Here is a 12,620-nt window from a genome sequence, read left to right as displayed (position 1 = left end):
AGACCAATATTACTAGTCAGTATTCTCTTATGTGCAGTATTTGTCTGTCAGTCTGAAAAAGGGCAGACATAATTATATTTTCCATCCTAACATTCAGTGATCATGTGTTTATATGCTGCTTGTTCTGTCTCTTCTCTTAGCCCACGGTGACCGTCACTCCTAAAGCAACCAAGAACGGAAAGCCAGGCTACGATGACACCACTCTACCCCTGATGGAGAAGAACCAAGGTCAGTGAAGCTGCATGTGTATGTGTATGTGTGTTTGAGATTTTTGCCATTGTTATTTGTTGAGAGGATGAAGTGGGTATGATTATGTAGAGAACACCCCAGACCCTCAATGAAATGGAGTGCAGTTAAATGTTATTATCTAGTTCACTAGAGGACAAGTGTATAAGAATTCAGTGACTAATTTAAAGGAGATTCCCAGCAGATAGAAGTGTTTAAAAACTGCTCATGATCAAATGTAATTTAATTGAAAAATTTAATTTTAAAACATAACTAAGCACTGTAGATTTTTATCAAATACATTTTAAATGTTATGTTTTTGGGGAACTGCAGTATTTTCACTCATGTGGTGCTTTAATTAGTATTTTGAGCAGCAGGGTAGTTTCATGTGCAAATTACTCAAAAAAAAAGATACAGTGCCCATGTTCACTGTAATAATGAAACATGTTACTCAGAGCAGAAGTGTGGTTCATATTTTTACAGTGGGGCTGTACAGCTGAGACAAATAAGATCCAAAATCCACTTTGGCTACATAATATTCACATATTTTTTAGTAGGATGAATTCATTATTGGTTTCACTGGATTTATAAAAAATAAGAACAATATTGAATATAACCAGACTCCTTTAAGAATCCCTGCAAATACAGGTTAGCACATTACTTTTGCTAACTGTATTTCAAATTGGGTATCCCACCAGTATAGTCCTCAAAGCAGGATTAAACAAAATACTGTTGCAGCAATGAAATGAAAACAGGACATGGAGCTTGGAAACAGCATGCTCCTGCTGTTAAACCAAAACCCAAAAAGTTTAAGACTGTAAGAAGCTGAAATATTTTATGTTTTATTGATGTAAAAAGGTCACGACTAGAAATTCCTTCAGACAGAAGAGCGCATGTACAGTCTATTTGTCTTCACAAATAAAACACTGGGATAGATGTTTTCTGTAACAGCAGTAGTGTATGTGGGGATGGTGGGGGACTTGTACATAGGGCCAGAAACAAGCACCTCTGTCTTACATAGCAGCAGTTAACCAACCTAATTTTTGGCCTTGGCCTCTCATTTTTTATTTCATTTTACTTTTTTGCATCCATACGTACACATGAATCACAGTGCTCATACCTGCCCACTCTCAATCTGAATTATTCAGTCACTGCCTGAGAACCATTCCCCTGTAAAGCAGCAGCATTTTGGCTCGGTGGCACTGGTATGTACTGTATGTGTGTGTGCTGCTTTTATACAAATGCCATATGAAGGCTTTTCAGGCACCAGGAAATGTGGCAGTAGTGATATGATACTTATGGATGAACTGGGTCCAGGTAAGAATTAGACTGTATGTTCATCCTAGCTCCCTCTCTTCTAATTTCTCTCCAGTGTCCAATAGTATCTTTTTGATTCCACCTCCCCTTGGTGTTTTTTAACCATTGCCAAGATGTTTTTAACTGGAAATTCAAACCACTGAACACTCTGATCTTGGTATGATGGCTTTGGAACGAGCTTCAGACATGAAGCTTTTTGAAGCTGTATGTAAGCCCCCTCTCATGAAGTGGGTGGTTCTCCATGTACTGCATAATAAATGCTCCTAACATATCACACAGCAGATTTCCTCTGCTGAGCTTTCTTCAAAGTAGATAACTCTACAGAATATAGAGCTACAACTTTGATGGTCTTTCTTTTCTCATGGTTATGAGAATTTTGCAACTTGTGTGGGTGAGAGAATTAAGAGTTTTTGATGCTATTTTTCACCTTCCCCAAAATCACCCTCTCAGAGTATTATGCTGGTTTATCCCCAAGCCTCTGGGCCTTCATTTAAGTGTCTAAAAATCCCTCACAGAAATTATTCTGGAAGTGAAACTAGAACTAAAAACACTACCTCAAAGTATGACTAAAGAATTATTTATGAGGTTTTCTAGAAGATGTTGCTGTCTTACAATGAATTAAGAATATTTAAGAATTAGAAAAGCAGTAAATAGCATTTTTTATCTTTAGGTTTATATGTTTGTGCCAAAATTAATAGCCTAAATCCCCTATTGTCATCTAGATATTTAATGTGTTAGTATATTCATCCTATAGTTATTTATTACAGTGCACTGAAGTTGTACTATTGTACGCAGTACGATCTTAACTTTTGGCTATTATGTGATGTTTTGTTATTTTTTGACTAATGATTTAATGAGGCTATGTGTAATTTATGATTTAATGCTATGTGAAATTTCACTACCATAGGTTTTAATCCTAGATTTAGCTTTGTGGCTAATTCTAGGGCAGTCATGGACAGTCCATTGTCACTGTCCATTGTCACTGTTAAATTAACTACATAATAAAAAATGAAAAAAAATCTAATAATACAAATTTAATATGTTATAAAGTAATCTTTTGGTGACCCCATAACAGGTTAGATCGTCACTCCCAAATATTGACTATGATTGATAAAGGCGATGATTTAAAAAAGGCTAAGTATGTGTTATGAAACGATGGTGGGGAGGAGAGGTTGGACCCAAGTGCAGACACAAGCAGGCTTTATTAACCTGGATTTGACCAGGCTCGGGCAAAACACATATAATGTCACCACCACTCGGTAAGCAGGCAAAATCAAGATCTCCACCACATGGTGGGCAGGCAGAAACAATAACACTTGGCGTAAAACAAAACGAAGAACAGGCAAAATACTCTCCTCGACGTATATAATCCAACGTAATACATACATACAATGCCCCCCCCCCCAAGGGCCAGCTCCCAAACGGCCCAGAAAGTCTGAAATCCAGGCATAGGTAAAATTTTTAAACCCCTAATCCTAAACGTCAGAAATTTTGGCCAGTTAGGGCTGATTTCCTTTTCTGAGATTTTGTTTGAAGGAAAGCTATGATGACGGGATCAATATGCCACTTCATCCAGTTAGTTGTCGACATCCTTTGGTGGTAAATAACCTGAATGTCAGAAAACTGCAGCAGCTTTGCTGGCACTCTTATCAATGTCCCAGTGCAGAAAGTCTTTCAATCACTGACCACAGGGTAAAACAACACTGGAAATGTCACATTTTTTGTCTTATGTCAAGGATGGAGAGGAATGAGCTGACTGTTTTTCTTTGACCTCATTAGATGGCTACTCCACCACTGACCAGAGGGACAAGGACTGCAAATACAAGACAGGTGATGGCTCAGTGGACCTGACAGAACGGGAGCCATTGAAGGTACAGACAGACCTCATTTGATCTCCTGTTTGATCTCCTGCGGGATTGGGGCATAGAGGATGACATTATGATATCTCGCTAAAATATTATCAAATGTCCTCTCCCTCTGTGTGTCTCTTCATGTTTCTGTGGGGGTCCTCATTAGAGGCTCTTAATCCTATCGATTGTTCTAAGTGGCTGGAAGTTGTCATTCTGTGTTAATATTGCTCTTTGCAGCTCAGTGCTGTGGATAGCCTCAGATCTGTCAGCCACACGTTAATTGAGTGTAAGCTCTACAACATCTATAAAGTAATTAATCTGAAACTGATTAAGAGAGAACCGCCAGCAAGCACGCCTTGTGGAGATGACCCTTACCACAGCAATGAACAGACTGCTGCATTATCAAGTGGTCGACTGCTGATCAGAGCAGCAGCTAAATTTTGTATATTGTTGAGCTGACTGCCAATTCAGCCTTAAAGAGGAGTCACAGGCTAATGATCTCAGAGGATGGCTGAGATCTAAAGCACTTCTTGTGTTTTATTTTTTTATCTATAGCTGCTTCTCCATGCAGGTGAAACCTAACTTTTATAAATCTTTAGTATTACAACACAGAAGTTTGCATTGCCAGGCACTAATTAATATTTTATTGAAAGTCTGGGTATAATATTTATAGTTTAAGTTTATCAAAATTGAAGTTGTTAAAGGCTCATTTTTGTTTTGGTGTTTGGCTTGTGCTCTGTTGGACTTGTAACCGCATCTGTCCATGATGTTGTAGTGCACTAACCGCACCCGGAGTACCTTTCTACATCACCTAATCAAATTAAGGCATTAATCACTTAATGCATCTGGCATTAAGTTGATCTCTGCAAGTTTTCTTTGCAGTTCAATTTGTTCAATCAGATATTTTTTCTAAATTGATATTAAATTACATTTGTATAGCTACAAGATACAAGAACTTGAGGTTTGCCCTCAAATGAAGAGCTAAAATGGAAGTACTGATTTACTAAAAGTAGGCTAATACTAAAATATCTTCGTCTTTGGTCCACAGCTGAATAATACATGAAAAATGTATTATTTATACTTTTTTTAGAAATAGTAGTAATAACATACATATAGGGCCTATAACATGTATGTTATTACTACTATTTCTAAAAATAGTATAATATAATATAGGCTAATGAGTAATCATCACAGGGTGTAACTCAGCAATATCAACTTCTTTATTTGTGCATTGGAAGCTGCTTATTGACACAACTTAAACATTTTTATCTGTGTAGTGTCATATGATGTTTATAGCTGTACAAGTGCAAGTTTTAGGCTGTGAAATATGAAATAATGCACCGAATAGAGCAGAAAAGTGTATCAACACAAAAGAGCAGCAATTGGCAGCTTCTGTACTCAACACTGACCTCAGGCTTCAACAATCCATTTTGGTTGACATGTACTCTTCATCACATTTAGGTTACTGACTACACAACTGAAGCCATAAACAGGAGTAAGCACAGTACAGCTGGGGTTGTCTTCAGCATACAGGCCTTCTATGTTACTCCAAAGCCCGTTTGTACTTCCCAGAAGTCTTCTGCCTGCTTTGATTGCAACTTGGCTGTTAAAACGTCTCTCTCCTGCTCTGATTTGCATGTTATCGTATTCTGGAATGTAATCACTCTGACTTCTTTCCAAGCTTTCCATGAAGGAACTAACTTTGGCTTCTCTGATCCCAGATGCATGCATTGGTGTGCGTGTGTGTGTGTGTGTGTGTGTGTGTGTGTGTGTGTGTGAGCGCGCGTATGCGCGCTTGAGTGTGTGCGTGTGTGTTTGTGTGTGTGCATGAGTGTTTTTGTCAAATATATTGACCTCTATTTGTTTTGCTGTGTTTTTTTAACCCATCCTCCTGTGGCCACAGAATGACACAAATAGGAAACACTATATCAGGAGTAACAGGCCTGCGGTCAGTCTGGTGGACGCTTGTGAGGTTAAGCCCCAGCCTGTTGACTCCTGGGTCTAAATGCATGCATGGTAGGTCTGAAAAACAAAAGCACAAATTAACAATAACTTTCACCTTTTGGGTTGGTTTGTAGCATCCTTTTCATTCCCTGTTTTTTCATTCTTTCTGCCTGTCTTCCTTCACCTTTGTACTGTATCATGTAGACCTGCTGGCCTCCTGCACCCAGAGCAGTCAGCTGAGGAATTTTCTTGTTCTCTTCAAGAAAATTTACAGCTTTTAATTGCAGTTGGACTGAAAAAAGATTTTAAGATTTAAAAGTACAAGATTTTACATAGATTTCATAAATTCCTATGCAGCATTTGAACTCTTTCTATTTTTATTGTTTTTGTGTTAATGTCCTCGCAAAATAAATCGCAATCATTGTGAACATAATATAAACATCCAGCCTTCACCTCACTGTTACAGCACAGTAAACTCGACTCTACAGCACATTTCTTTTATCACATCTGCAAGATTGATGTTAAAGTGAGTCAGCTGAAAACATTAAAAAAATCCTCTGAGGACAGTTTTCAACTAACTTACAGAGATAAAATTGGCAACCACTGATTTTGTTGCCTAAAAATGAGATGCCTACTTTTGTGTACCCAGCATATGTCGATAATAAAGAATGTATTGTTTTTGAGTAGTAAATCTAAGATAGAAGAAGAAATGATAAACTTTATTATTTGGGTAATATTATTTATTTACTTATTTAATTAACTGGCTAATCTGCCCCCACTATGTGACTTGAGAACAGAAAGCTTAGTGAGACTTAGTAAATATTCTAACATACCTTTAATACGTCCTATATTTATTTTATCACTGTAGCATCCGCATTTTCCCACACTCTGGGTGATCAACAGTGCATTGTTAAAAAACAACAACAGTGTGATGTAGAGATCAGATTTAAGTTTAACTCCACACACTGCTTCCCCTGACAGCCTTTGCTTAAAATGGTTGCAAATGATGGAGGGGAATCATTGTCCTCCAGGGACTCCGTTTTCCCATAATGAAAACTGGAGGGAGAAAGAAAAGAAAAAGAGACACACATTCTGAGGTTTGAAGTATGTGATTTGAATATTTTATATTTAAATTCTTAGGATAACTGATTACTAAATGCCTTCTTATGTATTTAGATGGCCTTATTGCCATGTAAGTGACAGAAAGAAATTTTGCCTCTTTGTGAGTCAGAGATTATAGTCAGAGAAAGCCTTTATCACCTGGAGTTAATAGATGTACATCAAAAACCACTAAATTCAGTTAAAGTTTTTTTTTTTTACTTAAGAAATATTCTTTTTTTAAATTAAAGAACATAAATCACTTATATACTGGTGACTGACTACATTGCCTATCTTAATGTCCCATTAAGTGATTTTTGCAAAGCTGCGAGCTGATCTGGGTGAGCTTCGGTAGTTCTCATTGTTCTGTCTGCAGCATTTCTGTCTCTTCCTGCCTCCTGCTCATTGCTCTTGTCCTCTCCTGAGGCCTCTTGGCAAATCTTGCTGTCCTTCTCGTTGCCATCATTTTATCTCACCTTTGTCAGTGGCCATCCATTCAATTCTTTCATCTCCATCCATCACATTAGCATAAGAAATATGTCACAAGATGAGTCTTGACAGATAAGGAGGTATGATTTGTGGTATTGTAAGTAAAGATCAGCTGGGTACTATCAGGTAAGTAATTTTCACTCCATTTAGCACATGCAGGATTTCATCCAGCACATTAAGCATCTGTTTTTCTGCCTTTTACCTCCATCTACCATCTGGACTGACATATCTGAAGCATTTGTGGAGAGTGATGTGATTTAGTAGTAGAAGGAGTGCAGTAATGCCAAGAGTCTAGCCTAGCTGTCTTATCCATTTTTCCTATTCTGAAAAAATGCTTTAGTAGTTATTTTGGCATTAAGTTTTTGAAGTATTTCATATTACGACATATTAAGGTACAGTAAGCTGGTGTTTTTTTTTTTTTGTTTTTTTTTTTACAAGAAATCCCAATAATAATTGTCTGTGTAGCCACAGACTAATAGGGTTTATTCCTCTGTACCATTTGCAACATTACAGATGCCAATTGTATAGCCTGCATTGAACTGCATTCATTTATTTTTCTGGCCACTTGCCAGCAGTACATCAAGCTGTAAAAACAGAACAATATAATATTACACCATCCTATAAAGTTGGACTGAACCGTACAATGAGCTGAACATCACGTTTGATATATTACAGCTTTATAAGATGCTAATGTGTTAGCCAAAAGTTGCCTGTTTATACCCCCAGCAGATACAGAGCAGCAATAAACTGAGGAGCTATTTCTGACCACCTGGCGAATATAAAGCAACTCTGCTGGGACTAACTGTCTGCTGTGATGGCACTGAACCAAAACAATAAAATTGTGGGCTTCAAAAACAGAACAATGGGCTGGAAAATGCTAAAACACTCCTCAGGTCTCATTCAGACAGAGATTTGCCCTGCATGAAAAAACACACAGGGATGTGTTGGTGGGGGATAAGTGTCCTGTATCAGTGGCACAATAGAATACGATCCAGTAAGTCCAACTGAGGAATGGATTTATGGGTAATGGCAATTTTTCATGTTGAAAATGAAAACAGTGATTAGTGCAACTTTAAAAATGTAGATGGGCTTGGGGGTTAGTGCCATAATCAGGGCTAGGGAGTTTTGAAGGAAAGTATTGAAAGACAATTGAATTTTTGGATTGGATATTTTCATGAGTATTTAAGTCAGGGTGAATACTATTTTTTTCACAATTTCGCTGTGGCACTTTGGGCAAGAATGTTTCCTTCATTCTTATTTCAAACTAAATTGATGTTTTTTCTAACATTTTTCTTTCTTGTTCGTGTGCTTCAGGCTTAAAGTAACAACAGTGTGCCACCCCAGCTAGAGGAGGATCTCCCATATCACCACTGCCATTTCACACGGACCTCATCTTTGGAGGTGGACTTGTACAGAAAAGAGGATTAAAAAAAATAATGATCACAACAGTGACTACCCAGCAGCAGCCAGCATTCTCGTGCTTTTCAGAATTTTTTTTTAATGAATAAAAAGTGACTACTTTTACTTTTTCATCCCTACATTCCCACTGGACATCATGTGAATTTTACATTGTTGATTCTTGTCTAGCTCTATCCATGACAAGAAATGGACAGAGGCTGTGCTGGTGAAGAAGTGGATGGGCGGATAAAGCAAAGTGAAGGATTGAATGCAAAAGGAACATGTGGTTGGAAGGAAATATAAAATAGATGTTTAATTTCACAGAGTTCACAGATTTTGTGGGTTTTGGAGAAATTTACTTTCCGTCTGTTTTCAAGCTTTGGTCTTTTGAAGTAAATAGGTTTTGGACTGGTGTATCTGGAGGTCACTGAATGTTTGTGTTTGAGAAAGGAAAAGGAGGGAAACCGAGCCTGAGAAAAGAGCTGTAGCATAGTGGATAAACATTTACTCACAGCAACCTGCTCTCATATACTTACAATTCATTTGGTTCACTGTGTTTTTGAAAAAAAAAAAGTGCACTGAGATGCTTTGAAATTGAAATTGGTTAACAGGAGATGTACCTTTTGTAAAGTGAGGAGTCTGCAAGTTGTGTTCTGGAGAAAGGAAAGTGACAGTGTGTGTACATCTGATGGAGTTTCTGTTCACACTAAATTGCAAAAGTAAGAAGACAAGCGACAGAGACTTTCTGTTTTGTTGTGATCAACATGTATAAGGCAAGTTGCATGTTGACCTTCACTTACAGAGTTGTGGTTACATGAGTGACCATCCAGGTTGTGTAGCGATGCGGTTTCTTGAGTTTCATTGTTGGCTGCTCTTTGTCAGTGACGTGTATTAAAGAGGATATAAGGCATTTTGTTTATAAAATATTTGTTTTTGAAAAGAGAAACTTTGAGAAGAGAAAGATTGTTCTCTTCTTGAGAGCTAAAAGCATTTTTTTTTAGTTTTGTTGGGTTTTATATAAATGTATATTAAGGTGAAAAGGAAAAAAAATGGAAAAAATGAAAGAAAAAACAAAAAATTACAGACTTCTTAGTTGTATATTAATATCACTTTGTTTGGAAAGCACATCTCATTTGATAAAAGCTCACCATGTCTGTAAGCAAGCAATTACCACATAACTTAACTGTGTGTCAGATAGTGTCAAGTTATGCCGATGATCACCTATTTATATTTTGTATTTGTCAAAAAAAATTACAGAGAAAAGATTATCTGCAGTGTTCTTTCTAAGACAATGTTGCCTGGCAGCCCCTGCATCTTTAAAATAGACACACTGGCGGGGTTGAGGTATCAGAGGTCAGAGGTTATGGTGAGAGATGGCAGTGTTAATAAAAGTCCCTTTGTCTCCCTTCTTCCCCTTGCATTGAAGGTTGCACCCTGAACCTTTCTTCACTGGTGCATTTTAAAGAGAAATACTCATTCATGAGCATGAAGAAAATCTGTACAGATGTTTATATTTTATTCTTTCCAAGTGCCAGTTTTTTGTGGTGTCCTTTAGATATTAATCAGTTCACTTATGTGAAGGAGCAGTGTACAAGAGGAAGAATGGGTTTGGAGACAAGAGTGCATCACACTGTACAAAGCATTCAACAAGGTTAGTCATATAGTATATATTTTTACAATGTTATAGGGTGGGCAGTTGAGATGCAGAAAAGCAGAGCTACAGAATCATACTGCCATTTTGCTCTTGTTTGGTGAGACTGCACTCAAAATTCAGTGGCAATGTGTACAGTCTCCTCTCCAGCCTCAGGCTGTCTCCAGATTCAGCTTGAATTGGAGATGTAAAGACGGTTCCGAGTTGTTATCACTCATGCGTCATCAAGGTAAATGGCATGTGCCTGCATTGAAGTCTGAATTTTCTTTGTGACGTATGTGACTTTATAAAGCTTGCATATTTTACACAGTGTTTACAAAGATGTACGTTGTGGTAAAAATCAATAAACTAAAAAAAACTTACTGTATATATTTTAATTCCAGAGGATAAAAAACTTATAATACCCAGCATCCCTTTTGTGTGTCCTCAGAAGTGTGTGCTTTCATTGGACAATATTGAACCCTATTGATCCATACAACTGTCTTTTCCTGACTGCACTTTGCAGTGCCACAACCAAAGGATCTGAAGGTGTATTCACATGCATTCATAAAAGGGGTTTTCGGGTTTGTGGATGTGCAGCACATTGTACATTTACAGTAAAAAAGAGCCAAGAACTGTGCAGTAAAATAAAAGCAGGACACGGACACACATGGAATCAAACCTACCTGTGTAGATATAACTGATTCAAGGCCGTCAAAATAAAGTAACTGTACTACTCTGTAGCAGATGTGTTTGTACCTATCATGTGCCTTAACCTTTTCCATGGTAGATAAAGATAAATGTGTTTTATATAACTTTATCCCCCTCCATTTGAACTGTCATCTCTCCATCCTGTCTGTTCACCTCTACCCCCTTTTCCTCCTGTCATCCTCCTTCCCTTTTTTCTCCATTCATACACCCCCTCAACCCCACCTTCCCCCCAGATCCAAGTAGTTTAGACTGCTGGTGGGTTTCTGCCTTGTATTACATTGTATTATAAACATTTTTAAAAACATAGAGACATTCAAGAGACAATGGTTTTGGTTTCCTAGAGGAGTAAAGTTGTTAATGCTTTCGTAGCGAGCAGAAGCGATGCCACAGTGACAGAATGTATTATGTTAATTTTACTAATACCCAGAGGCAAATATTACGCTTGTTAAACATAACGGAAAAATACTGGTTTGTAGAGTATAAATTTGGTGTGTTTTCAATAAATCATGCCTGGAAAGACGCTGTTGCTCTGTCTTATTTTATGCTGTGTTGTTAATTTCAAATGAGATTTGAGATCTAAAGTCATAGTGGCCTCTAGAGCCTGCAAATGTGCATTACAACCCAGCTGAGAATTTAAAAGGGTCAGAAGAAAATTGCTTTGTGGTGCTCAGAGGGCACAGTTGACATTGGAAGTACATTGTTGACTGAGGATTATCGATGCTGTGACCTGCATAAATGTCCAACTCCTCTGTTTTAGCATGGAGGCAGAAGTGTATCTTAAAACATGCACAAATGAAACCGAAACGATCTGCATGATGACATACAACTGCTGGCAAGTGATACAATATGTTTTGAATAACTGGGCAGATCTTGCCAGTGTGGATTTGTTTTTTTATTTTCATTGTCTTTCTACCCAAATATTGATCAATATTGATGGCGCTGTGCCACACAGAAGAAACAGTCCTATTCTCCTGTCATATGCTCCCTCTCGGGCATTTCATTCGTAAATATGGTGCCTCCTTCCATTGTTATGCTGATGACACTCAGCTGTACAATCCGTTTAATGTCTTAGGTTGAACCGTTTACATGAATGTCTCACTGAGATGAAAAGTTGGATGGCTCAAAACTACTTGAAGCTTAATTCTAATAAAACAGAAATAGTTGTTATTGGCCCACAGCATATAACCAAACATATTCTGCCCTGTACAGACCCTCTCTTACATAATCCAACACCCGCCGCAAAAATCTTGGTGTTTGGTTTGATAGTAAACTAAACTTTGAGCGCCATGTCACAAAGACTGTCCAGACATGTTTTTATCACCTCAGAAATATCTCCAAAATACGCTAAATTTTATCATTTAAGGATACGGAGGTGATTTTACATGCTTTTATTTCTTCACGCCTTGAATATTGCAACAGTCTGTTCACCTGCCTGGCACAGGTAGGTCAATTAACCGGCTCCAGGTTGTCTGCAAGACTCGACTGGAAAAAGTAGAATTGACCATATCACTCCTGTTTTAGCTTCCTTGCACTGGCTCCCGATACGTTTTAGGATTGATTTTAAGATTTTATTAATAACTTTTAAAGCACTGCACGGCCTTTCTCCAAGTTATATATCCCAGCTGCTACAGCCGTATAAGCCTGCCCGTAGCCTGAGATCCTCTTATAGAGACCTTATATGTTAGAATGAAAACCAGAGGTGATAAAGCCTTTGCAGTTAGAGCTCCCAAACTCTGGAATGACTTACCTGAGGAAATAAGATCAGCTGACGCAGTACCATCTTTTAAAGCCCTCCTTAAATTTCACCTTTTCCGGCAAGCCTACCCTCATGTCCTTTAAATGGGGACGAGCTTTTATCTTCCTTTTATCCTCCTTAGTATTTAGGACTTTGTTGTTCTTTTATGTCTTTTATTGTGAAGCACTTTGTAACATATGTTTAGAGAAGTGATCTATAAATG

The 12,620-nt window shown here is 37.8% G+C and overlaps 1 protein-coding gene across 4 annotated transcripts in view; it reads left to right on the top strand.

Annotated features, from left to right (window-relative positions):
* Positions 1–11,181, top strand: part of arvcfb (ARVCF delta catenin family member b) — a 190,118-nt gene extending 178,937 nt beyond the window's left edge. For 3 of the 4 annotated variants that reach the window (XM_026320689.1, XM_026320688.1, XM_026320687.1), the window contains 4 exons: positions 141–228; positions 3,322–3,413; positions 5,296–5,408; positions 8,238–11,181. In XM_026320689.1, the coding sequence (XP_026176474.1) occupies positions 141–228; positions 3,322–3,413; positions 5,296–5,397 (282 nt within the window). In that variant the 3' untranslated portion in view covers positions 5,398–5,408; positions 8,238–11,181. The remainder of the gene's footprint in view (positions 1–140; positions 229–3,321; positions 3,414–5,295; positions 5,409–8,237) is intronic. The other variant, XM_026320690.1, reaches the window with a different exon arrangement.
* Positions 11,182–12,620: the final 1,439 nt, after the last annotated feature.

This window comes from Mastacembelus armatus, chromosome 9 (genome assembly GCF_900324485.2).
Source record: "Mastacembelus armatus chromosome 9, fMasArm1.2, whole genome shotgun sequence".
In the NCBI taxonomy this organism is placed as follows: domain Eukaryota; kingdom Metazoa; phylum Chordata; class Actinopteri; order Synbranchiformes; family Mastacembelidae; genus Mastacembelus; species Mastacembelus armatus.
The sequence above is the reverse complement of the archived record's forward strand: the minus strand, read 5'-3'. Positions and strand labels throughout refer to the sequence as shown.